This window comes from Eucyclogobius newberryi, unplaced genomic scaffold, assembly GCF_026437365.1.
Source record: "Eucyclogobius newberryi isolate DKJ021-1_F unplaced genomic scaffold, fEucNew1.0.hap1 SCAF_8, whole genome shotgun sequence".
Taxonomy (NCBI): domain Eukaryota; kingdom Metazoa; phylum Chordata; class Actinopteri; order Gobiiformes; family Gobiidae; genus Eucyclogobius; species Eucyclogobius newberryi.
The window spans coordinates 13,922,004-13,949,842 of record NW_027316500.1 but is presented as its reverse complement, the minus strand read 5'-3'; the positions used below and the strand labels follow the sequence as shown (position 1 = coordinate 13,949,842).

At 36.9% G+C, this 27,839-nt stretch overlaps 2 protein-coding genes across 5 annotated transcripts in view; one reads left to right on the top strand and one right to left on the bottom strand.

The window, feature by feature from the left end:
* Positions 1-9,020, bottom strand: part of lmbrd1 (LMBR1 domain containing 1) — a 31,013-nt gene extending 21,993 nt beyond the window's left edge. The window contains exons 1-3 of the mRNA XM_072436943.1: positions 8,913-9,020; positions 6,141-6,317; positions 5,021-5,084 (exon numbers count right to left, since the gene is read on the bottom strand). Of these exons, the coding sequence (XP_072293044.1) occupies positions 5,021-5,084; positions 6,141-6,317; positions 8,913-8,978 (307 nt within the window). The 5' untranslated portion in view covers positions 8,979-9,020. The remainder of the gene's footprint in view (positions 1-5,020; positions 5,085-6,140; positions 6,318-8,912) is intronic.
* An 8,289-nt stretch (positions 9,021-17,309) lies between these two features.
* The window catches only part of LOC140350759 (uncharacterized), a 117,217-nt gene continuing 106,687 nt past the window's right edge, over positions 17,310-27,839 (top strand). For 2 of the 4 annotated variants that reach the window (XM_072436238.1, XM_072436236.1), the window contains exons 1-4: positions 17,311-17,616; positions 19,577-19,698; positions 20,911-20,985; positions 21,063-21,162. In XM_072436238.1, the coding sequence (XP_072292339.1) occupies positions 19,611-19,698; positions 20,911-20,985; positions 21,063-21,162 (263 nt within the window). In that variant the 5' untranslated portion in view covers positions 17,311-17,616; positions 19,577-19,610. Of the gene's footprint in view, positions 17,617-19,576; positions 19,699-20,910; positions 20,986-21,062; positions 21,163-27,839 lie in introns of all 4 variants that reach the window. The other 2 variants (XM_072436237.1, XM_072436239.1) reach the window with 2 other exon arrangements.

The window sequence follows — 27,839 nt, the reverse complement described above, 5'->3', positions numbered from 1 at the left end:
TTAGGGTGAGGTTCAGGACAAATACTGCTCACGTGTAAATCAGGTCTTTGGTGTGTTAAAGCACAGGGGTGGGTCACATAAAGTAAGAATGAGTCTAACAGGTACCATCCATTACACTCTAAGCACTCCAAGAAACATGGAGCACATTTATCCAACTGACAAAGAGCAGTGCACAAAATAACACCATGTTCTTAACTCAATTTGTAACTGGAATTTGTATTTCAGATTATGAATATTTTACTCAAGAATGAATCTACCGTATTTGTGCTGCACTGAAACAAGAAACATGATTCTAGATGATTTTGAAAACACTTTGAGCTTTGATACATCAACATAATATTGGGTTTCAATATTCTGATTATAGTGTACATTTTAGTTGCTTTTCAATGCTCATTTTGTTATTCATTTTTTAGAATAGTTTGATTTTGAAAATAGAAATAGACTTTTTATATTCATATTTGTGCTGTTTTGCATATCGACTATCTGCCTAAAACTCCAGAATGGACATATAGTTTGTTTGGGCTGAAAAACTTGATAGAATCTATCTTCTGGTCCTTTTAGGCAAGTTATCTATCTATCTATCTGATAGATGGTGCTCTGTTTAAATACTTTAGCGCAGCATTACCTTCAGCCCATATGTGATTACTGCTCTCGAATACGTTTACAGTGAGACTGGGCTGTGGAGGTTTATAAATCCTCACTATAGAATAATTTGTCTTCATTATTATACTGATTATGTAGAGCAGTGCCCTGTAGTAATGCAACTGAGTTTGTAGATATTACATATATGATACTATAATTTGGGAAATTATCAAAATTGGCACTCAAAACTATTCTCTCTATTTCTATTTTTTTATATCTATGTTTTACATAGTAAAAAGACCATACTGTCAATTTAGTTTCAAGATTTAAAGATTCAATTTATCTTAATTTTTATGCGCACATAAAAACAATATACCGGTACTGTTATGCAGAACCCCTCAAAATCAGTATAAATAGCAATTAACAGTCATAAATCGTATCATTATAAATATAAGTGCCTAAATTCAGGCACATCTACACCTGCAGTAATCCCCACAATACAAAACATGTACGACTAATTTTACACTGCTTGTTATGAAAAGCTCTATAGAAGCATAAAAGCATAGTTTTATGATCAGCACTAATTCCTGGCCTTTTCTTTCCGCATCCAAGTGTTTTAACCTTACCTCAGCCTTGCACAGTGACTTTAGCTCTGCTTGTCCCTTCCAGAAAAAGTATGATATTTTATGTGAAAATGAAATGCCAGGGGAGAATGCACCGAAACACAGCCAGTGACAAAGGGCTCGGGAGACTGATGAAAATATCTGTCCGGACAGACACTTGCTGAAAGGTATGACACGAATGGCTTGCACTCTAATTTCCTGTAAACATCAAGGGAGGCATCATTCTGGAGGTCGCACCGCAGCAGTGATAAGATGCTGGTGAATATTGGGTCTAGATTTGAAAGGGAGCAGGAAGGACCTGACACCTGTGCGGCTCAGATTTGACTCAATGTGTGAACAGCTGCCGTCTCCTAAAAAGCAACATAAAAGAAGCACAAATACAGAGGATTCATTGGTCTGCAACCTCGTGTTTCCTTGAGGAGAATGGCGCCTGTCCCAGCTCCTTTGGGCACAAGGTGGGTTACAGACAAAGGCTGACATACATACACAGACAGAAAACCATTTACTACATTCACTCAGGGCAGAAGCAGACAATGAGAAATTTCAGTTAATGGCAGAAACAAATTATTTAAAAGAGAAATTGCCATGATCCATAAAAAAATCATTTGTTGGTTGAGTCATTCAGAACTGATATTTCTTGTACTTTAGACTAGAGACTAGTGTTGTCTCTATGACTGCAGGGTTCCAGGCCCTGTAGCTGCAAAACAAACCAAAACCTCATCCCTTCTCTACTGTTGCACTGGCTCCACTGAAGGGAAAACTTTTGGGAAAGGCTCTGTTTGCTATTTGACAAAACAAAAGTAAGGCCAGCAATCTCATCCACTCATACCATATTGTTTCTGTTATTCTGAACTCCAGTCACATTTGTATTTGCTCCATTTGTGCACAATATGTTTTCCCTGATACAACCCTTAGTTCTTCTGTGCTATCATTAAAAGTCAAGCAAGACAACAAAGATAAACAAGGAAATGAACAATCAATTGGCTTTCCAGACAGTAAGATGTGACCCTTATATTATAATACAACTGACAAGTCCTTAGGATATCATCGCTGTTGAAATTTGACATATTCAGTCGCAAAGTGTACAGATATACAGAACTTTTACTGTAGTAAAAGCCTGGACGAATGAGGGATTACACCGACAGAACTTTTACTGGTTGCAATTTTTTCACAATGAATTCTGGCATTGTGTTGCAAAAACATACTGAAGTGCAACACTACAGTGCAAGCATCAGGGATGAACTTCAACAACAGTTTTGGAAGATGGCACTAACAGGCTTTTGAAATATTAAAGTGCAGGGTGAAATCTTAGTGCAGATTTCCAAATAAAGGGATGGGAAAGAGCCATTACTATTTTAGTGTAACATTTCCAGGCAGAAATATTTCTATAATAATGCTTTCAACTTACCCTATACTCAAAAAAGCAATCGTATTTTGTATTTAAAACATATTTTAGATGTATTTCTTAATGCTAAGTGGTGGGCAGTTTTCTTCCAAACCTACCTACCAAAATTAAACTGTAATTTGTCATGTATCAAAACCCTTAAAAACGGCATCCAAACCCTCTTTCCGGCAATTTCTTTGAACAAGACGAGATTGAGACTAAAAGAAAAATTCTTGTGGTGTATTTACAAAAAGGCTGTGTCCAGAATGGCATCTTTTCTAAAAATGGCATTAAAAAGGGAAAAGGAAGGCCAATGATTTATTCAAAAGGGCCCTTGGGTATTTTGCCCTTTTGCTTATGGGTCTTGTGCTACTACTTTGAAGTCGGGAGCAGTTGGAGGAAATAAATGGACAGAAACTTGAGATTGAAAAGGCCAGGCTTTTAGACTTCGGAGTTCATCAAAGATCCCAAATAGCTATTTGAACTCAAAAAGGAAATGGTGTTAACGGGACCAGAGACATCCGCCCTCTTATCAGAGAAACGTAAAACCTGTTATTACGCCATTACAAATGTGTCTGCAGGGTTGTAGCTGTATATTTTAGAGACTAGTAAACGTGAAATATCTACAGTATTATTTCTAAATGTTTGCATGGTCAACTTACTCAAGCAACAAGCATTAAATATTTCACCGCAGTATGTTAGTATTGTCCAAGTCACCTATAAGACACCTGCAGGTCTGAGAAAGCCAAAGTTGAGGGCATATCTTGGCTGAAGTAGACGTTTGTAGAGTAAACAGCACAGGCAGAAATGTGTGGATACTTAATTGTGTTAGAATAATAGTTGTATGGAAAAAAGCCAAAAGAGAAATAGCCAAAGAGAAATGTGGGTGACTCCAGTGTAGAAACGCACTATGTGATAAATCTGTTCTGCATGTCCATCAAATGGGTAAATGCATGAAGTAAATAAGAAATGTTTCATAAATGAATGTGTATATGCTCAGTATGTGCTTTGAAAAGCAATCTACATGAGAGAAACAAACATACATCGGAGCGTCAGCCATGTAATTATTCCATTTGTGAGAAAAATAATAGACAGGTCTGTCAAATATGGCCTTAAAGAAAAGTGCTCTTTAAAGGTTACATTTGTACGGAGGCTTTTGCTTGTGTGACATGTGGAGCTTGGTCTCCACCTACTGGCAAACTAAAAGGGAATGGCCTCAAAAGAGACAGACTGAACTGTCTTTGGTCAAACAAAACACGCGCACGCGCACGCCTATTACCTATTAAAAAACCTATTAAAAGCAGTGCCTTAAAAGCGCACTATGTAACTTTTCTGGTCGATGGTTCACTGCCTGCCTTTCTCCATTGAGATGTTTATACTTTGCCAAGAAAGTATGGCATTAAACATATCTATCTCCATAGAGATAAGCATGTGATACCACCAGGCCAAGTTACAGGTCAGATCTGTGGAGAGGTGACCCCGTTCACAGTAAAAATGTATATTTTCAAGGGTTTTAAATCAACAAAAGGACCGTTATTGAATAAATGGAAGATGAATAAACATACTGTAGTAGAAGAACATTCAAGGAAATGCAATAACATCTCCATGGATTCAAGTACAAGGCAGACCCACACCAGAAAAGTTACATGTGCACCCTAAAGACATTTTATAAAAATGATAACAAATGACCACTACCATTGCAACACTCCAATAAGACACCAGCAGATTCATTCTAAAAACAACTAGTCACCAAAATGCAATGTTCAAATTCAACAATGGACGTGGAAACAAATCAGCGCTGACCCAACAATCTATTTTCTACATTTTAATTTCGGATATAAAATCAAAGTTAACAGTAGAAATCCAGAGCTGTCAGGATTTGTTCCCAGCAGCCAAAGGTTACTGCTCAGAGAAAGCAGATTATGGTGAACCTACTGTCCCAGGACTATGATCATGTGAGCTACGCTCGAGGCAAACAACAGCATCTTTCAAGCCTTTATGTTCAATCCCCAGAACACACAGAGCCTTGGCATCATTCCTGCAGTGAATATTTATTATTCATATCATGTAAGACCTTTCCTCGAAGTGTAGTCGAATGCATTTTCTATATGCTTGAGAGGAGAAAGAAAGTACAACCAAAAGAAACAGTTGCAAAAAGTAAAATGTCTTTTAAATATAATACCGGTAATTAACCGGATCTGGATCTGAGACCATTTTACATGGTTACATGGAAAGTGTAGTAGTTAAACAGTAAATATGTCCATGCCATATATAGATAAAGGTAGCAACAGAGTGAATACTAAATCATTTACATCTATCAAGATGACATTTTATATTCTAATTCTGTAGAGATGGGTTTACAATCTGATGTGATGCTGTTTAGTGACTGGGCTGTTTATGTTTGGACATAACTTGTAAAGTATATACTTACTGTAATAGCCATAAAGTACTGAGTCCTCTATTTTGGCCCTTGTCACATTGTCTGCCGCCCATTCCTTAAAAACAGAAGAAAACAAAAATTACAATTACAACAACATATAAACATAATAATGAGGCTATATATACACAAAGTATACTTGAAATTAACATCATTATATGCACAATCAGTTGAAATTATTGGTTGAATTGTTTTTTTCTCACCCGACCTCAAAAATGAACCGTAGATTGGGTTCACGAGATGTCACGATATTATACGAATTTTAACTAGAGGGCAGGTCAGAATTTAATGCATTGTCAGAATTTGCCTTTAAATAATACAAAGGTTCCCCTGGAGCCTATCCAAATGACACAAAAAAATGGCGCTTAATAATTTCTTTCAAAATATCTTCAAAAAGTGGTGGCATAATTCAATCACAAAAGGTGTGATTGTTGTTGTTGAAAGGATTTATAAACCGTACATTTAATATGGCACATTTGTGGACCTAATCCTTCAAAAACAAAGATTTGTGAATTTACAACTTGAATATTTCTTTCAAAACAGTGAACCTCCCGTAGAATTATACAGAAAATGGGTTGTGGACCAGTACTTTAAAAAAGGTTTTGGCATAATTGCTAATATTTTTTATTTACTACCGGTAATACAAAAAATAAGTTAAATTCTGTAATCACAGTTATGTCAGAAAGTTAGCATTTTGCAATTCATGCCCACGCTGTACTTCTCTTTTTGACAAGAAAAATGACCCTTAAAGTTATCATAATGTTATATAATTGAAACATGTTTATGTGGTAACAGCATTTGGTTGTGAAAGGTTTAGTCTATCCAGGTGGATTTTGTCTAAACACGATATAAAAGCCAGTGCCCAATAGCAATCAGACGACCATATCAACCTAAATGAAACCCGCAAATTACCTCCTGCTCATTGTGCCCATACCACTTTGGGAAAATCTTTAGAGAGTAACAAATGCAATGACTTTGTAGGAAGTGATGAGGATAGACATGCGTTCAACTGTTAGGTGAGATTAAGACACCATGATTGCATAGAAAGCAAGGTAAAGAGCCGTGGGAAAAGCATTTTGTTAGTTTAGGTAGTTAAAGAGAGAGAAATACTAACCTTATACGTGCCATTGGGATATTTCATGAATGATACAAGGAATATATCGACTGGTAGAAGAGCTGAAGTTATCAAGGCAACAGCCAGTGCACATATGGCTGTGATGGTTGAAACAGCCTCGCTCTCCTGACGACTTTGAAATTTACGAATGTAGACCCAACAAAAAGCCAGGATTACCTAGAAAACAAAAGAAAAGTTACAATAGCACTAAAATTGAAATACAACATTGATGTGGACTGGAATAGCACATGTTCACTCCATGTGAGCCACCTGCAGCACTGTACAGTAAGTAGCCCCATTTCTCGCTATATTGTCCAGTTTTCTAAAGCATATGGGCCAAAAAATCCTAAAACACATTTCTACAGTAAAATGACTCCTCTAAAAAATTAGATTATGTTCCGTACATTTCAAATTAAAATGTCTTGGCAAAAATAAATCTTGGTGAATTAAATAATAATAAATAAAATAATTAAGAAACAGAATTCCACATGGAATACATTTGGAAAAACATTGTATAGCCTCTTGAACCACTTTGTACTCTTCTTAAAAAGGTAATGGATCAGTGTCAAGGTGAAAAACACAAACAAATGGGGGAAGTATAAAGAGATAAGATGCTGTAGGGCATTATGTACTGAAAATAACTCACAGCGAGGTGTTATGAAACAGCTGATCTCATTACAGCCCATGCACTCTCTTTATTCACTTTAACTACAAGGGGTGCGCTAAAATATTGATCAATATAGTGTGATACTAGATTTGAAGATACAATATAAATATTGTGGGATGCTTTATTGATATATCACCATGAGTAGTTTTTGGTATGTATCACAAAATTATTTTGTGTTTTTGCTTCTTTAGAGAAAACAATATTTTGAATGCTAAACATTTTACATATTTGCAGTTCTGATAAATATCGATTATCACATGTATCAAAAAATTGTAATATTATTGTATCATGAGCCAAGTATTATGTATCAGATCGTCTGGGACACTGCGATTGTTAGCCTTATTCACTACACAGGCAAACTAAATTATGTGGAGAAAATGCATGCACCTTGTACAGTGTGCTTTGAAATGACATTATTTTAATTGGGGAAATGTGTTTGAGAAAATAGGGCTTTACAATTAATTACATTTGAATGGAGATTTAGACTCATTGTCAATGCTCATCTTAGGTCTTTTTAATGTAGATATGTGCAATTTTATTACAAGCTTTAGGAGGAAGACGTTTGACTATGTTTTGTGGTAAATTTAAAGTCTGTCTTGTTTTTGTTTCTATTAATATGTTATGATATCTTAATATTCAAAGTAATTTGTAAGAATTTGTTTTTATTAAGACAAAATAAAGTTGAATAGAAACTTGTTTAAAAACATTGCCAAAATCAAAAATATAGTGTCAAAACCAGATTTAGAGAGACTTATCCATACGTTTGTCTCCAGTAGATTAGACTACTGTAACGGCCTGCTCACTGGTCTCTCCAAACGAGCTGTAAAACAGCTGCAGTACATCCAGAACGCTGCTGCTCGGGTCCTGACTAGAACCAGGAAGTATGATCACATTAGTCCTGTTCTCAGGTCTCTGCACTGGCCCCTGTGGCTCAGAGAATAGACTTTAAAACAGCTCTGCTTGTGTACAAGTCTCTCCATGGCCTAGCACCAAAGTACATCTTGGATATGTTAGTGCCATATGAACCATCTCGGACTCTGAGGACCTCAGGGACCGGCCTCCTGCTGGTGCCCAGTGTCAGGACAAAACATGGGGAATCTGCGTTTCAGTTTTATGCAGCTAAAATCTGGAACAGTCTTCCTGAAGATGTGAGACAGGCTTATACTCTGACAATGTTCAAATCTAAGCTAAAAACAGTTTTGTTTAGCTGCGCATATGACTGAAAGGATTTTTTCTTTGCACTCTTCTCTTTTGTTTGTGATTTTATTAGTTTAGACAATCAGTTGGATTGATAATTTTTAATTCAGTTAATTTTATTGTATTTCTGTTTCTGTAATTTCTTTGTGATTTGAATGCATTTTTCCTGCTGTGTGAAGCACTTTGAATTGCCTTGTGTATGAAATGTGCTCTACAAATAAACTTGCCTTGTCTTGTTATCGATCAAAATGAGGGAAAATAAAAACAGATTTCTGATCCTGATATATCGCCCCAAACCTACTTGAAAGTAAGAATGGGCACCGGCAAAGACAATGTTTAAAGGATTAGGGTTAAATGACAAGGAACGAGGAGGCAAGGAAACTATTTAAAACAAGTCCCTTTATCTGGATCAATTGAAGTCCAAATCTCTGAGCTTCCCATTGCTTGTTTTGTCAGTGGTGTCATACACTTTTGCATTGTTTACTTTTCATCTTTTTCTTTTTAAAGATAAGAAATTGAGTTAGTTATTACAGCTAGAGTCAGTCATCTAAAGTGATCATAACCGTTGACTACATGTTCAAACTAATGGTCTTGAAGTCTTAACATAAACACACGTCACACAGCCGATTGCAAACGATACCAAAGGGAAAACATTCTAGGCTATGATTGAGCAATCGCGAATACATGTAAATATAACAAACTATACTGAAACTAAAAGTAGACAAGCACACACAAACGCTGCGTCAGAATGTTGCAAATAGCTCAAGGTTGCTAAACCGATTAGAGCTAATGTAAGCCACAACAACAGACCGCAACACACGCAGAAACGCCACTTTAAGCAATCAAAAAAACAGGCACGTTTGTTCTTTAGCTGTACAATGAGGGCATGTGACTTTTAAGTGGCTTACCAAGAGTATTATTGTGAATATCGACCATCCGAGCGCGGACTCTGTGAGCAGCGTCTGAGCCGCCATCTTCACTTCCGGTAATAACAAAACCACGTGACCCACATCGCGTTTTCGGTCAGAGCAGCTGACTGTGGGGTAAAATCATACTTCCTGTCCCGTTGATGTTTCGCAATTGGGAAATGTATTAGGCAATTCACAGTGCTTAGCCTAACTTTTGATGAGATATTGTATAACAGTGTCTTACCAACGTATACCCTACCAAAACATATTTGCGTAAACTGAAAAACCACTTCAGAATCAGAAAATGTTTTTTGCAATTGTCAGAGTACCAAATTCTCAAATATAGGAACTTGTTTCAGCGTTAAGGTGCAACATACTACAATTAATAATAATATGCTTTCCTCAGGTGATGTATTTACATGGTATACTAAAGGTCATAACGTGTTGCCTGTGATTCTGTCGCAGTTATTTACCTTTGAGGTCTATGCAGTATGCATTACTACCAGGTTTCATGAATAGATACCAAATTCATCTACTCAGTCCAGTTCCCTCCCCCGGTTGGTTAAAACAATGCAACTACTGAGAAAGTTTTAGCTAATGTGTTCAAGTAATTTCTCTTGTTGATCAATAAAGTTTGTCTCAGTTTAAGAAATAAAAAATGTTTATAACCTAATTAACTAAAACTAACTAAACTACTTGCAAATGGCAAATAAACTTAACTTGTCCCTCTTTTGGTTGTCCTGCAGAGCCTTCAGAATGTCCCACTTTTTCCATTGATGCCACATAAATTGTATAAAAGAGAGATTAACAACAAACAGGGTGCACAGTGGCAGAGCAGTTTGCCTCTCAATAAGGGGATCATTGGTTCAATTCCCGAGCTTGACCCCATCCCATGATCTCTCTATGTGGAGTTTGCATGTCCTCCCCATGTTACCATGGGTTCTCTCTGAGTTCCACGGCTTCTTACCACTTTCCAAAGACATGCATGTGTTGTGAGAGTAAATGGCTGTGTGTCTCTGTGTCTGTGACGAGCTGGCCCATGTTCAGGGTGCACCCCGCCTAAGGCCCAAAGTCACTGGGATAGGCTCCAGTCACCTACAACCCCTAACAGGGGTAGAAAATGAAAGAAGGAATGAACACAACAAATCAAGACTTTTGGGTGTACTGGCTGGAATTCAGGGTCGTAATATCTTATCCTGGCACCTACTGCTATTTCGGGCTCTCTCTGTGCAATACGATTCATAAAAACTGAAATCATATGGTGTTATTGCAGTTATTATCTCATCTTAAATTTCCAGGGTCCATTGTTCATGTCCCACCACAGTAACTTCTCCCACTTTTTCTAAAATTTGAGGTGGTTACACTGTATGCCATAGAATTGCATTTTATTGCTATCCTACGTAGGTATTTGTATTTTCCTTGTACTGTAGCCTATAAAAAGTGCAGAATGTTGCACTAGGCTAGTTAAAATGATGCATTGTCAGTCTCCTATGGGCACCCCTATTCAGTAGTTAGTAGTCATTCAATATATTATGAATTCTCCCCTGAATCGTTAGCCTTATGTTCACTGGAAAAATAAAAGTAGGGCAGTGACAAATCCAGTGCTGCACCTGTAGCTTTGGTCCCATGTGAAGAGCAGATTACAGCGTTTACTCTTGTGATCAGTTATAAGGAGCAGCGCAGACACTCAAAGTATTCCCTCTGTACATACAATGTATTTCTGGTTATACTGACCCTTCTTATTGACCCAAAAAGTCAGCCATTATTCATATTGCCTATGTGCATTCAGTTGTGTAATTCTATAATATTTGTTGTTTTTTAACACTTGAAGTTTAACCATGTAAATGTGTACACTGCTGTTATTATATGTTATGTTATTTTGGTTTACAAATGGATATATAACATAATATAATATAATATAAGAAAATATAAATATTATTTATATTTTCTTAAATATATAAATAATTAATTAAATAAATAAATAATAGATAAATAAATACATACATAAATAAATGGCTTTATCTATGTATGTATAAATAAAGGTATTTTATTTCCTCAATTGAGGAAAAAATAATCAATGTTCTTTTCTTTCGTACTGTTTGTGATCACAGATGTTCTGTTTTGTATTTTGCTTATTCATTGTGTAGAATGCTGGGTAATATCAAAATCAGAGTCACAAAGACGTTTTTTGCCATCAGTCAGTGAACAAAATTCTCAAACTGGAAACTTGCTTTGGCGTTAAGGTGTGACATACAATCAATGAATAATGATGAATTAATTATTACTATTACTACTACTACTACTACTACTACTACTACTACTACTACTACTACTACTACTACTAATATTAATAATAATAACAACAGCAAAATACATAAAATAAGGCATGTATAAAATTAAGACTTTACTAATAAAACAAAAGTAGACTTAGTTTGAATATATACACAAAATGTATATCATAGTCATATTATCTTCTGCATCTATCTTTTATTTTTGACACTGTATTTGGCTATAGCTGCTGTATATATGGCCAAACTACTGACTTTCATCAGGGGATTATAACATATACAGCAGTGGATTTATAAAAACCTCCTCAGACTTAATGTGAAGTGCAATGTAAGCGCTGGGGTTTTCAGGACAGAGAGGGATTTCAGGAGGTCCCAGGCACACTCCCCATTTCCTTTTGCTCTTATCAAATTCATCTTGTATTCAAGCCCCATGGTGTCTATATAAAGAATTTGCTGTGTTTTCATTTCTGCTGTCCTTTCTCTGCCCTAAGTGCATTGTGTCTATTACATTTATGAGGAGTATTGGCTCTTAAATGACAAAAGCTCATGAGCAGTCATGCTTTACATTTATTTATACAATTATTAAAAACTGAAGAGAATTATTACAAAGTAATTGCTTTTTGGATGATACCAGTCTTCTGTGACACAATATGCTACTAGTTTCAGGAAGTGGAAATTACACCTTTCCCCATAATATTAAAGGAGATTGTCTATGTTAATTATATTTTCACCAGTTAATTACAAGTCGCTGTTGGTTTAAACACTTTTAAATTCACCTCACTGAAACTAATAACAGTATATCCACACTTCAGTTCTTGACTTAAAATGTTTTAATTAAACTAATGTATTCACGCAGTGCTGGCCATTTTTTTTCCACTGCTTTTATTACGAAGCTTGGCAATGAAACATTTTCGCAAGCTATTGGAAGCAGTGTCATTTGTGTACATGTTTTTACCTAACGGTCTTATCCAATCCTGGACGAAAGATTGTTGATCAGAACAATGAATAATAGTTATAGCAATATATAAAAAAGGGCAAGTATAAGATTTAGAATTTACAAATAAAATAAAAATCAACGTTTTTGAGTATATACACAATTTACAGTTGGTTAGAATAGTTCAAAAATAACTGAGCAGTGCAATGAGCACTTAGTGAGCGGTTTGAATAATTTTTGTTAAAGTGGCAAGTGTTAGGAAGTACTCATGAATCCAATGGCAGAGGGAAAGAAACTCTGCTCAGGCAGGAGGCTACGGTCCATCCAGACCAGAATCTCCCGCCTGAGGGGGAGTGGCTCAAATAGTCCGTGTCCAGGGTGAGAAGGGTCGGCTGTGATCCGACCTGTTCGTCCCAGAGCCCTGGAGACGTACAGATTCTGCAGAGATGGAAGTCTGCAGCCGATCACCTTCTCAGCGGAGCGCACAATGCGCTGTAGTCTCTGTTTGTCCCTGGCTGTGGCTCCAGTGTACCACACGGTGATGGAGGAGGTGAGGATGGACTCAATGATGGCCGTGTAGAACTGCACCATCATCTCCACTGGCAGCTTGGCTTTCCTCAGCTGCCGCAGGAAGTACATCCCCTGCAGAGCCTTCTTGATGAGGGAGCTGAGGGTGAGCTCCCACTTCAGGTCCCGGGGTAGTGGTGCCAAGGAAACTGTAGGTGTCTACAGTGGTGATGGGGGAGTCTGTCATGGTGAAGGGGGCTAGGAGGTGATGACTTTCCTCAAGTCCACGATCATCTACCACTGTCTTCTGGCCTGACACCAGCCGGTCCACCTCCCTCCTGTAGACAGAATCATCTCTGTGCCAGATGAGCCCAATGAGGGTGGTGTCGTCCCCAACTTGATCAGTTTTAGGGAGTTGTTTGTGTATAGGGAGTAGAGATTTCCTCTTGCAAATAAAATCTGTCCTCAAAATGAAATAAATACGTTAATCATACAAAAATATACATTGCATGAACCTTCCTAATGAAGAAATGAACCTATTGTCTGCACCACAGACAGATGAGCCTTTGGTGAAAGTGTGAATCTGTTAGAATGAGTGGCCACTGTGTGAACCATTAAAGCCCATATGTATCTGAGCTCAATCAGAGAAAACTTTGAAATTCTTCATCCTTTGACATTTTGTTGAAATGTATATCCCAAAATGTGTTGCAATTAACAGATTGGTTGCACGTCCAGAGCACCTGGAATATTTATGTTGGAAGGGATCCTTATCATATCAAGAGAAGAAATGGGAACTATATTGCCCATTTCTATTTAAACATTTTTAAAAAGTGACATAATATGTAAGCTTTTAAGGATGTTATATATTGTACATATATTCAATCATATGCTTACTCAGAGATGTGTTTTTATTGACTCATGTATGTTTGAGTAAGCCTGTATTTACGCATTTGAGGCTTGTGAGCTCAGAAAATGTTTGTTTTCACCTTTTTCGCACACTACTCTGTGTAGTGCAGGATAAACGACGGGTGAAATGCACAGGACACATTTTCCCTACAAGAACCATAAAGTGTATCTTAACCTTACTTGTGCTTAAAAAAAACCTGGAGTGTTCACAAATGCCACGTAGTCATTTTTCAACAGTAAAAGCCTCTAAATTAAAATCAATTACTTGCGGTGAAATGCCACTGTGAAGCAGGGTCTTTCAGTTCTGCAGTTTTGAACAGGAGCTATTTTCATCAGCTGTTTTAGATAGATGTTATATTTGCAATTAACAAAATAATAATCATTGAGTGTTAGTTTGAATTACAAAAAGTACCTTATTATGTTTTCTTTACGTTTTATAAAGTCTACCCTTCAGTGTGTGCCCACAACAAAAAGTCCTACAGAGTCTGAGCAATGTTACATATTTTTCTTTTTTTTTACCTTCAGTAGTCAGCTCAATTATGTGATCATGTTTCGAGTGTATCCCACGCCACAGCTGCAAGCAGGCCAATGGGACTTTTATTGATGTTATTGTTTCATTCTATCCAATATTTTAGAGAGGATAAAGTGGTTGCATTCAGGCGCAGGTGAGCATTCGCAAATAATGAATGGGGCTCCTTTATACTCTTTTGTGGTTTAGGTACACATCAGTTATGTCTGAAGAGACGAGTAACACACAGAGAGTCTTTGTTTGGTGTTTTGTCAATTTTGTAAATGATACGCTCAAATGGACAGGTGTTCTCCACTAAAAGCCAGTCACAACAATGGCTTCAATGCTATGATTAAGAGACTGTAGTGATTAGACGGCTTTTGTGTGAAGTAAACAAACAGTGTTAATGGTTTGGCTTATGGACTGCAAACAGACAGACACAAACCCCAATGTTAAAACAGCGGTTGCTTTTATGAATTTGTAAACGGGGCAAATGTAAGGGCATAGTCACCACATTTAGGCCTATCGTCATCACTCAGCTGATATTGTTCTTTTGACTGGGTTAGTTTCAGATCGGATACCTCTCGCCATTGCTCATTGTGCAGACAAAAGTTAATTTCACAACTATGCATCAATATTGTTTCCATTTTTGGAGTTTTATTCCTAAATGCAGTTTTAAATCCAAATGGAAGACTTTGGTTTGTTGCAGCAGCATTACATTGATCTTGTGAAAATGACATCATGACAGTGATAGGCGAAATGGCTATGGGTGTAATATAGACATTTGTCAACCTGTTTTTGAAGTAAAATATACAAAGCTCTCAGTAGATCTATGCAAATTTAGGGTTATAAAACAGCATGGCCATCCGTCTGCCCGCTAACGCTTCCATTCTGCATTTTGAAAAGTCCTAAAAGCAAAAACTGACATTAAAAGACTGGTTTTGTCAAAAGGGCAACTTCACCACAAGACATTTTCAAGGAATACATTTCTTCACTTCTTTTCCTCGTATTTTGTGTGAACACTAGAAACACCCATTTCATATATTCCACTGTTCTCAAGTATATTTTCTTCACATTGTTGTCTTTAAGTAAATATTTGTATGAAATATGTCTGAAAATGGTTTAGTCCCAATTTTTGTGGTTTCGATCTGGTGCTTGTAAAAAACTTCTTAGGTGATATTTGAAGAAAAAACAACAACTGAGAGATGTATTGACATATTAATTTTAATCATTTAAATGTTTTATTAAATACCCTGATAGAACAAGCTGAGTATGATAATGAAACTTCACATTTTGCAAACACAATATATCGGTTTGGGTTTGAAGTTGACAGGACCTGTTGGATGCTATTTCTCTTTTCAATGAGTCATTGTGATGCAGCTTCTTGAAAAACGATTTCAAACTATTTAATGTTCATTATCTCTTGTTTTAGTGCATCCCAAGGACCTTGGAGCTCGCGATGCTTTGAGATATCCTTGGCGGTTGTCTGCTGGGGTGGTGCACTGTCTCAGCCTTCTGGAAAATAGATAATAAAAGGAAAATTGAAGCATCTCCATAAACATTAACCCTCGACTTTATTTTGAAGACACATTTGGACATTATGTTTTCAGTCTTTATCATCATCGTCATTATTATTATTATTATTATTATTATTATATAACTGGAAGAGCAAATGTGATATAAATAAAATTATTATTATTTTGTACTTTGACAGACAAACAATATGCAACTCCTGTAGCAAAAATGTTTGGCATCTATTTAAAGTATAGATCCCACAACCCCAAACCATTTAATATTATATATATCTATCAGTCGTATGGCACACACAGAGCAAGCTTTTCCACACACAACCGTCAAATTAAAGTTGTTACTTACTGCAAATGGGAGGTTAAACAGGACATGGCTTTACACAATGAGGACAAAACATGTCCACCTGTGACTACCAGGACTACCTCACATTATTGTGCTGCTGTAGAGCATGACCTTATCATTGTTAGTTTTATAGTTCATAAATGTACCACAAAGGCGAATAAACACAGTATTGTACAACTGCCGAGCAATTCCTTTCAGTTATCAGCCAAGAGAGCCACATATAGCCAGCCATTATAGGTCCTTTTTTCAGTATTATTATTTTTTTACTCTTTGAAGATAGTTGCGTTGAAAAGGGAAAATAACAGCTTCAACAACTTGGAACAAACTTCAAGAGTCAATTAAACAGTTATTTTCATTAACAAGCAGCAGGTGTTACTACATAAATATAAGGTTGAGGATATGATGCTCTGTAGTTACAATGAAAAACATTTGTTAAGCTGCAGAGTCAAAGTTATGTGCAAATATTTCTCCTGCTGGCTGCTGGTGTTTTGTGCTCTCTCTTTGCTTTGTGCTTCTTCGATGAACGTCTGTGACAGTCTCTTGGGGGGTCAAAGAGACAAGGAGGAGCTGTCTAAACACTTACTGTAGGCTATGTGTGTGTGGAGCCAGAACACCTGTTTCTATGAGTGTCTTGGCTGGTGCACTGTCTAACAAAAACTCTGTGAAGTTTACCTGTAAATGAGACTCCTTTGGTATTGTCTTTAAGTCCCATACAGCCTAAAGAATTCAAAATGGAACATTTTAAAAGCAGCATTGAATGAATGGTTATAACTTATTTATAGTTATTGCACTTGAAGAAACAGAGAATGTTGTTGACTTCTGAGTAAGGCAGCAGCATTGCCACATGACATTGCTGTCTAAAATAGTATGTATGGGTGTATGATACGTGTGGCTGCATCCTGTTTAAAGTCATGCAGGTGCCATTCATATTAAGTGTTTTTTCTGAATCGTTCAACACAATTAAAATAAGATAAGATAATCCTTTATTGTCCACACATGGGGAAATTTCATTGTTGCAACGCAGGTAGATACAGAGGTAGATACAGAGGAAAAGAACAGATCACTTATAGGAAGTTTGAAAAACACTCTCAGTAGAAGATCTCTTATAAACAAAAACTCACATAGACAAAACCTCCCATTTCCCAACGAGGGATGGAGGGGAAAAATAATAAAGATAAAATAAATAAATAAATAAATAAATACATAAATACATAAATGCATAAATACATAAATAAATAAATACCATTGCCACCCTTTTAACACTCATATGGGCTTTTCAATGTCTTCATAAAACATCTGGACAAATCAAAGTGAATAGTCTTAGTTGATTTATTTCCCATGAGCTGATAAAAGTGAAATGGTTTTGAATAGCACACCTGGATGCCTCACATATCCTTTCAGCTGGTCTGAAGCCCCATTGGGCATGTATTCCCAGTGCTGCCGCCGCTCCCGGTGCGCGCTGCTCGTGTTTGCTCAAGTCTTCTGTGGCAGTGCATTTCAGTGATAATGACAGAGTGGGAGGGACACTCCGTGCAACTAATAACGACCGCTATCTAGCTGCAATCCAACACTGACTTATATTTCCAACTCCAGGAATTCGGATCCATGAACACCGTGAACACCAATGGATTATGATTTTTACGCAATGTTTTTATCCTCACTGTCCTAGAGGAAACTTTGCCAGCGAGTGTAAGTACAAGAATTCATTCAACGGGACGATCTAGTTTGCCTGTTTTTTATTTTTTATTTTTTATATATAAGCCAGCCACACGTTTACCGTATTAACTGCGCGCTGACGTGCGACTTTTACGCACGACTTGGTTCTAGAAAGTTTTCTGTGTACACGAGCACATGTTTTATAGGAATGGTTTATAATCTACAAGCAGTGTATAATTGAACACATGTAACGCATTGCTTCTCTTGCCAAATCTGTGGAACTCTGTATTTGGCTGTTAACAAATGTCCCGTTTATTAAATATAACGACAGTCAATCAGCCAATCAGCGGGCGCGCACACATGCTCGCGCTTTTGAACAATGTAAAGTCATAGGAAGAAAGAAGATGAGTAAGTTGACTGCTTGGGGGTGTTTTCTGTTATGCCTTGCGTGTCTTAATTTGCTTTTAATTAAAACATCTTGCGTTAAAGTCCCTCATTTATGTCCTGAATGAAATTAGTCTTGCAAACTGTCGCTGCGGGGATCGGCTTTGGAGCTGCGCGCTGCAACTGCATTTACAGAAAGAACTGGAATAACATTACGAGAACGTGAGAGCTTTGTTGTGCTTCCTCACGTCCACGACCTCGTGCATGCTTATGGCCTCTCCGAGATATTGGAAAGTTTATGGTCTGGACTCTGGGGGGAGAGGGCACAATAAGGGAATTGGCTGCCAAAGCTTTGCAATTGAGTGAGAAACAAGAGGAAGAGAGTGTCATAAAACTCTATTGCTTACAATTTGATAGATTGGTGATAAATTAACTTGATATGTTCATCAAAAATACAGGTTTACCCTCTATCACATGCACTCAAAGTGAAAACATTGTTGCACTCTTTTGCAAGCATTTTAGGGTGGAAATCAAATATTAATCGTATTTAGCTTGTAAATTATATTACACTACTTTATCGCCAGAGCATCTTTATTGTAACAGCTTAATAAATGTCCCAAGTAATTTTTGTCACAGAACTTTTCTCTAAAACATCCTTGGCTTTTGACTATGGCATTTAAAGGATGCTGAGGATTTCACTGACTGCATAGACAAATGATGTTTGGGCCTCATTTGCAAGTGGAAAGTTCCCGGTTTGGTCTTTGCATTTGTTGCCCTTGAGCCAAGAACAATGCTGACAGGTTGCAAATCACTCTCAATCCACCTTCAATACAGCCCTATCATAACAAATGGACTGTGAACTAATACTGCTAAAACCACTTCAATGTTGAAATCAGACACAAGGCATGTCTTTTATTAAACCCTGTCATGAAATCATCATATTTGGATAGTGCACTGGGAGTTTTTGTATTGAAAGCATGCATACCTGTAGAGTTAAGCTGAACAATGAGAAGTCTGAGCTTGTGTAAACAGTGGTACAATTTAAACTATTCTTTTTCATCACCAAGCAGCAGGTGTTATTAAAGAAATATATGGCTAAAGATTAGATGTTCATTGAAAAGGGCTTTACCATACGTGACTGCATTACATTACAAGAGACTTACGAGTTGGAACGAATGCAGGTATTAAATAGAAACAAGCAGCCGATCCAGATATAGTTTTATTTACATAATGAATTAGGGTTTAGAGTTTTTTTAGTCGCAGAAATACGTTTTTACAGGTCTTTGCATCTCAAATTATTCATGAGAGAAGTAATACCTATATCCTCAAAAGTTGTTCTCCAAGCCCGGCTAAACAGAAAGAAAGGACATTGGTCAGAAATGTTATTAACTAATTTGATAAATAAATAATATCTATTGTTGCAGGCCAACAATTTGCCTTTACAACCTTAGAATAAATAGCTAAAAGGTCATAGTACAGGACTTGTATTGCTGCTGCTTCTTGGTTTGCTTTATTTTGTTTAGTATGTGAAGGCAGTACAAGCCAATGTTGTATTCTTTAGAAGGTCATTGAATGTGATTGAAATGTAAAACAATCTATTTGCACACAGGTTTTGGAGAGGCCTGCTTTCAAGTGACAGAGACATGATTTGCTTGCTAACATGGACGTCTTTTCTCTGGACTCTAAATTCCATTCCTTGCACATTTGGAATGGCAGTGAATGAACAAACAGGTATTTATTTATGTTTGTGTAAAAGACTCTGTGGTATTGCTGTCTGTGAGATAATTTCTCTATCTGTATTTGATGGTGAGACAAAACAGAGATAAGGATGTGTCAAGCAGATGATCCATCATGTATTGTGTTGGACCGCTTCCCACATTTTTAACATTGTAGCCACATCAGTTTATAGTATTGGAAAGCCCGTTAGATTTATTTGACCGTGAAAGTTGCATTTAATGGAACATATTTCATTCCTTTTATGGTTTTAACATTGGACATTGTGAGAAAACCCTGACAATGTTGTTGTCATTTACACTTGCTTTCTTTCAGGGAGGACTTTAAATGCTTTTTGATGTTAATGTGACACTTAAAATCATCGTCATTTGTTTGTGTAGTAATCACGCAGAATCATTCTATAAAAACAGAGGCAGGATTAGTTCTTCTCTATTTATGACTATTACTACTTAAAATGTTTTTTTGTTAAATTGTAAGTACATTGTGCAGTAGGTTTCGTAAATGTACAATTTATTACCTGTACTCCTTTGATAAAACAAGTGGTATTTATGAAATAATGTCAGTTTATGCTTATCTTACTGAGTTAAACTCCCATGCATGATATAGATGCTAAATGGACTAGTTTCACTTCTCTTCTCAATTCATTACACAAAATAGCACTCTATGTTATTACAATACTGCCATTTATATGCATTAGAAATGTGAACAGATCCTTAGCTTCAAACAAAGACTTGTAACTTGTTGAAACTTGGTCCTGCTGCTTCACTTCTCCTCTGCACATGCTCAGTTAGGCACAACCTGCAAACACCCAAGATTCCCACACAAGTTTATTCAGCGTGGTTTGAGTGCATGTGCAGACCTCTAAAACAAGCTGCTGTCCGCTCTGATTCTAAAAGCTCCTGGTAGAGACCGAAATATGAACAGGCCTCTCTCTGTTCAAGGTAAGAGAATGCACAGCTGTGACAGGGGAACAACCAAGATTCCTGGCCTGTAGTACTGTTCAGTGGCCTATAGAGGCCACTAAAAGACACAGTGAAGCCAAGCTTCAGCAGGCAGAAGTGATGGACATAACAGGGCTTTTTGGATATTTTTAAACATAGTTGTGATACATGGGACTTTTTATTGTATTGGTCAATCACTGCTTGTCTTGATTACCTTGACCGCACGCCACTGAATAATGTTTATCACAAATTTGCTCTTCCTGCCCAGATGGCACATGTCCTCTTTTGAGCGTTCAGGATCACAGGTTCTCAGATGTTTTAGATCGACCATTACAAATCACAGGTATGTGAGTGAACAGCAAAATACTTATATAACAAAATTGGAATTTGCTTTGACAATAATTGTTTATTTTTCTTCAGGATTTGATTTGACAGAAAAGTTTCTTCAGAGAAAGGGCACAGTGTGGGAAAACCTGCCGACATTTCGTTTGGGGAGCAATCCATTGATTAAACCAACAAAGTGAGTCACAGGATTTTCTGTTACGCCTTTGCTCTCTAACAACAATGTGCTGTCGACCACATACGTGCTTAGCCGGGATACATGCTGTAGATCTTTTCATACGGTATGTCAGGTAGTGCACTGTCAGCTTTATCATTTGTACTGACTGATATATATATATATATATATATATGTATCAGTCAGTCAGTCAGTCAGTAGTTATATATGATATATGTAAGTAGGTGAATTAAGTGTTTTCATTAAGCGGCATAGTGGCTCATATTCATTACATTTTAGCACCCGATATTGGCAAATCTATGTGTAGCAAACAATGTGGATATGATACAATAATCTATATTATAGATTCACCATAACCTTCATTTTCCTGGGCTGAAAAGGGCTAGCTGTAAGGTGAGCTGTTGGGCAGGAAATCAGAATAGAACAGAATTAATAACATATATGTAGTCTCCGAAGGGCAGAAAGTTGAGCACAAGATCTAAGGCGTTACGATAAGACTTGAATATTAGACTAACAGGAATACTCAAAAAGGCCAGAATCCTTACAGTGAATGTGATATGACGGTCTGTCAGGGAATTCATTTTATTGTATTATTTATTGAGAGAAATAGCAGTTTTATACCTAGAAACAGTGTGTGCACAGGTGCAACTCATAAAATGCGTAAAAAAGACAGGTTTGACAACCCCTGATCCCTGACAATCTGCCATTAGAGTTATATTTAGTCATTCTAAAATGCAGCTACAACATAGCTCAAATATTGACACTTTTCCTCACCAACTCTAGAAAGGCTCTCAAAAATAATTATGAAATAGTTATATACATTTATGTGATATTGTTTTTTGACATATCACTCACCACTACTGTGATCAAGTCTTGCAAAAAGGATTACAAATATGTTTTAATCAGTGCAGACATCTACTAAGGCACTTTCCTGCAATGGTAAAGCGATTCCCTTGGTCTAACTGAAATGTGTGATTATGTAGGTTAAATGCTATTTCCATTTTGATAGAAAACCTATATTTCCCGTTCCATACTCAACTTTTGTTTGATGGGGCACATTTCACCAGCATTGTATTTGTGTATTGACTACGGTTGAAACTTTGAAAGAGTACACTTTGTCGGTCTTCCAGGAGGGCGGGATATTTTTAGTTTTTTTACATGTCATGCAACTATAAGCATTTACTGCCCTACTCTCTCCTTGCCTCTCTGTCCTGAGCTGGAAAACATTTTTGTATCAGGTGATATTGTTTACCCTCGTCTCTGACAGAAAGCTTTAAATACATTTACTTCAACCTCCCATAGCCAGTCTGGGCCCATAATGCTGGAAGATGGTGGTTTTCAATGACACTCCTGACACTATCATTGGTTATAGTGGCCAGAGCGGGCTCCCCTCTCATATCCAATTATCTAAGTACTTTGACAAGTGATACCGCATGTCAGCTGAGGAGGGAAAGCTAGGGCAATTGCACGAAGCGGGAGGCCGTTTTCCCCCACTGCTAAGACCTGCTAAGACATTGCTCACTTTAGCCCAAGCATACAGCTCTAACCAGAACCATCTATTGCACGGCAAGCTCTTTGGCACAGTATGTATTAGAGTGCATATATCAGGGCTGACATAGCAGTAGTATGTTCGTGTGGGATAATGTATGGCCCCACCTAATGCACATTAGGCTTGCATTTATGATGTGCTTCCAGACTATATAAAAGCACAGTGCTCCAACCGCTAACCATCTTTCAAGGCGAGTTTGACCTTGTCCTATTCTGATATTGCGCGAGCTTTGTATTCACACAAGAAAATATAGAATAATAGAGAGATAATGACAAAATATGCACTTTTGAAATCATGTCATTTATTTAAAAAAATGTATGAAGAGTAAGTCACGGGACAAACAAGGTGACACTTTAGTTTAATTGGGGCATTTCTAGACAAAAACAAAGATAGACAACAATAAATGAAATCTAATATAGTATGAACATAACCTTAGAATTAGCCTTATTACTTTGTTGTGTGCAGCTCAATGTCAATATTCCAATGTGGTAAATGTATGTATTGATGTATGGCATTTGTGTGAGCGACAATATTTCATGAGCCATGTCAAGTCGATACTGACACTTATTCTAGAATATTTTACAAAACATCTACACTGTTGGATGTGTGTAAGCTTTTCTATCCTTATGATGTAATGCATCATGTACCAAAGCTCATTCTTAAGTTGCTTATCATATTGGCTTTGTCAGCATTTTGATACAACACGCCACATACACAAAATAATGCTGATAAAAAGGCACATATTGATCCCCTATTGAACCCAGGTGAAGACATGTAGGTCTGAAGAAGGAATATAGCCTCGTTTAAAAAAAATAAATGAGGCTATATATATATATATATATATATATATATATATATATATATATATACATACATATATATGGGCTATATGGTCTGAAATATTTTTCATTATATAAAAAAGAAAATTGGCTATAAATATATAATGGACGCAGGATCAACATTTCTTAGCTATAATATTCGTTCGAACTTGTTGAAGGATAAATAAGAGTTCTAAGTTTCTACTCCTCAAGTCATTCTTAGTGTTTTTAGGCTCTGTAGAACCTCCAGACTGTGTTAATGCATCTCTAAATGTCAGCATTCACAATTAGCAGCAATCTTTGTCTCCCTTCCTTTGTAGCTTCGTAGAAAATCAGCTACAGTGCACATGCAATTATTATTATTTTTTTTTAAAGATTTTGTTGTTTGTGGGCTTTATTAGACAGGAAAGGACAGAGTGAAATGGGGGATGAGAGAGAAGGGAGGACATGTAAATTGTCAGAATCAGGAGTCAAACTCACGACACTACGGCTGGCTGCTCGTGGAGCCTGGCATGCAATTATATCAATTATATAGCAAATTACATATTGCCACAAAAACAAATGATAGATCCTGAACAAAATAAATTGCCCAGCCCTAATAGTATTTTTAAAATGGCTCTTGCACAGACTTCTTACTTTAAAGGTACTTACTTTAGTTCTGTCATGCGAAGCTGGCTTCAAACTGAATAATCTACAGTACTTACAATTGAGAAACAAAATCATTCCATCTCACAATGTGCAGCATGTTACATTTTGGGCCACAGCCACATTATTCACGTGGCCTAATGATAGTCACTGAAAATGTCATCAGGAATTAGAAGAAACCATTACATCAATATGCCCAATACTGTATTTACATAACAGCTGCAAAGTAAACTGACACTTTCTCTGCACATCTGTATCTCGGAGTGACTCATTCCTTCAGATTGTAAGCAAGCATTTGATTTGGTCAGCTGCGTTCTTCCTCCCTCATGTTGGCAAGCTTCACAGTTCTAGAGTTAAACAAGAAAAGAATAAATGATGGCTTTCACCGTCAAAGCGACATGGTTGGGTCCACTTTGATCAGCTGGTGGATCGGGTGTCACTGATAGGAATGAGCGCCAACTCTGCTAACATTTGAGGTTTGATTGTTTCAGCTGAAGAAATCCAATCCTGTTAGTCATGAAGGCGCCTCCTGGATAAGGTTTCTGGTGAGGCAGAGGACACTAAAGCTGTTTCCGGAGGATTCTCTCACTAACTGTGACGGCTGTGACAAACTCTGTCGAACTAGTGTCTGTGATGATACAGGGTGACTCAGACAAGCACAGTGTTCACAGAAAGGTTACTGGAAAGACAAAAAGCTAAACAAAACAACATTGGAGAAAAAAATAAAATAAAAAATAGATAGGAGAACATTGATCAAAAAAGTAGGACTGCGGTTTTGGGAGAGGCCTGAAATATTAACTGCTAATGTCATTATTGTCTTCATTAGAGTTTTATTTTGATTCATGCAAGCTCTCTAATCTAGCATTGTTCTGCATTTGAGGTTTGAGTTTTCTAGGAAATGTATTGCTTTATTGATTTAATGATTTATTCATATATGGGTTTCAGCTTCTTGACATAGACACCAATGTTAGGATTATTCACCATTCAAAATATATCTAGTAAGTTTGTTTTAAATTGCTTATAGCTATGGTAACCGTCCTCATTTTTCATGAAATGAAATGGACTGTTCAAACGTATTGGACATTTGGAAGGATAATAACATTAGCGCTTGGCAATAACATAATTTTTATGTTCAGTTGAAGGGATAAAACACAGATGTGAGATATTTGTATATCAAAACTAGATTTTCGGTATCTGATGTCCATCCTGATGTTACGCTCCATTTGTTGTGCAGTCGCAGTGCTTTAAGATCGAGCCAAAGAGCTCTAAAAAGGCGCAAACACATTTTCTATACTTGGTGCTTTTACTGAAGCATGCGTAGCATTACTTAGAGCACCGTAGTTGTCTGAAAAAAATATTTTTGCTTTTAATAACACACATTCTAAGATAAGCCTTCTTTCATTTTTAGTTACTGTAACAGTTCTGTCTTTTTCTAAGCTTACGCCTATTTTGTTTCAGAGTCTGGTCCTTTGATGCAGATTACTTTTAACTATGTAAGTTAATTGTTCTGGTGCGACGGGCGTTCGCCACCTTGTCTCATTGAGATGCTATTGTAATACCACTATGTATGTATAAACTAGAGCAAGACGCCAAAACAAATTATTTCATGATTTTCTTGGGGCCATATCACAATTTAGATTTGATCAAGATACATAGACATGGGAGATGTATAGAAAATATCATATAGCAGTTGTTTTGGAAATATGTAAAATTAGAATATGTCATCTATAATTAAAACTGTTCAAATGATCTGAAAAAGAGACTCATTCTGCACGTATGTTGCGCTAAACTTGAACCTCAACCTAGACATTAAAAACACATTTTGCACATTCAAAACAAACTCACTGAATCACACTGGCAGATTGTCACAGGAATGAGATCACAATCAAGATCACTATTAGATGTTTATCACCATACGGGCCTGTCCTGCTTTAAACTATGATTTATCTTGCATTCATTCAATTAAAGGTGTTTTAATTGGTTTACATTTCAAATGGAAAATCTATGGTAGAATTTGTTGTTTGACTGTAAGATTGATGATTTGTTCACCTGGTTTATAGTCTGTAATTACTTTGCCTATCCACATGAAACAAAATGGACAAAATGAAATTAACATTTAGGTTTCAGTAGAAAGGAGATAAGATTGTGACATACCATCTGAAATTATGACATATATACATTTTACCTTGTGATGAAAAATTTGAATCATTTGCATTGGAGACACATTTTTTCTGAGTTTCTGTGTTCTAGGTGTCAAATTGGAAAAATAAATAAGCAGCGGATTACAGTTGTAATGATTATTATAAACCTGAACAGTGTTATTACATTTACAGTTTAAAAAGCATTGTCTGAGAGTGATTTTTTGCTTTTGTTAGCATTAGCTCCGTGTTGGCCTTAGAAACATCACAGAGCATTTAAAACTGCAGAGGCTCAAGGGTAGAGCAGGAACAGATTCACAAACAGTAGACAGACAGTACGGTGAAACTAAAGGTAAAGTAGAACAAGAACATCCAATATTTTACCTGTTGGATGTTAAACTTTATTCAAACGCAGAGCATGTTGGATTGTCTAACTCAGAAAAACACAGGGTTCTGAAATGAGTTTCTAAGAAGGAATTCTGAGATGTGAGAGTGATCCAGAGTGAATTTAGTCAGAGCTCGGAAAATCTGACCTTTGAGGACGACTGGAACACAGCAAAAGTCCTCAAAATGCATAAAACAGGATGTGAAACCAATGAACTCCAAACAAATTCTGTGTAAAACATTTTACTTTAAGTGGTGTCACCTCTCATGGTTCATGGCCTGGTGGTGTCTGTCTCCTTGGAGAAGGATAAGTTAAATGCCATACTGTGGAACATTCCAGGCAATGCAATACCATCTTGGAAGAACACAAGAAGGTGACGGACCCTCCACCAGAAAACCAGTGGACTTTTAATTACATTAAAGGTGCACTATGTATCAAAAGTTGTTAAAACTGCCAGGTTCAACCATTTAGTCTCAGGAGGTAGTGAACTTGGGGTCACAAACTTTGACCTTGTGGGCTCTCGCTGAGCAAGTGTGTCTTTCTGTAGACAGGTCATGTTTTGAAATGAGAGCTGTCGTACTTGGGGACTTTGTGAAGCGGGGTGTGAAGTCCAGGCCGTAACAGATGTGGGATTCTTTTAATGTGGATCTAGTATAATGCTTCTGGTCTTTCATCATGTCTAATACATATGGGACAGTCGTTTACTGCATGAAAATACTAGGACAGCCATTAATAAATCCTCCTTTTTATAAATTGCCATGTCACTGCTGATATTGAAATGCAGCTAAAATAGTCCTCTTAGCCCCAAGGCAACAAAAAAATGTATTGTTCTTCAGCTATAGTATTAGATTTTAGGGGGAGCTTTAAATGTGTAAATCATTTGGTGTATTTATCAATTTAGTCCTGTACCATAGAAAAAAAAATGGTTAAGAATTCAGAGGACACAACAAGAGGTGCGTTAAGCTAAGAGAGAATAGTAGATGATATATTGGAGAGAAAACTAATTTCCAACCTGTCATGGAAAGTCTCCCTCGGGCGGTGCCCTGGCTCTCCAATGACCTTATCACAGCAATATTGTTATTTTGGTCAATCTTGATTTATAATGTTTATGCTTCTCCACTTAATGCTGCTAATCTCAAGTTTGG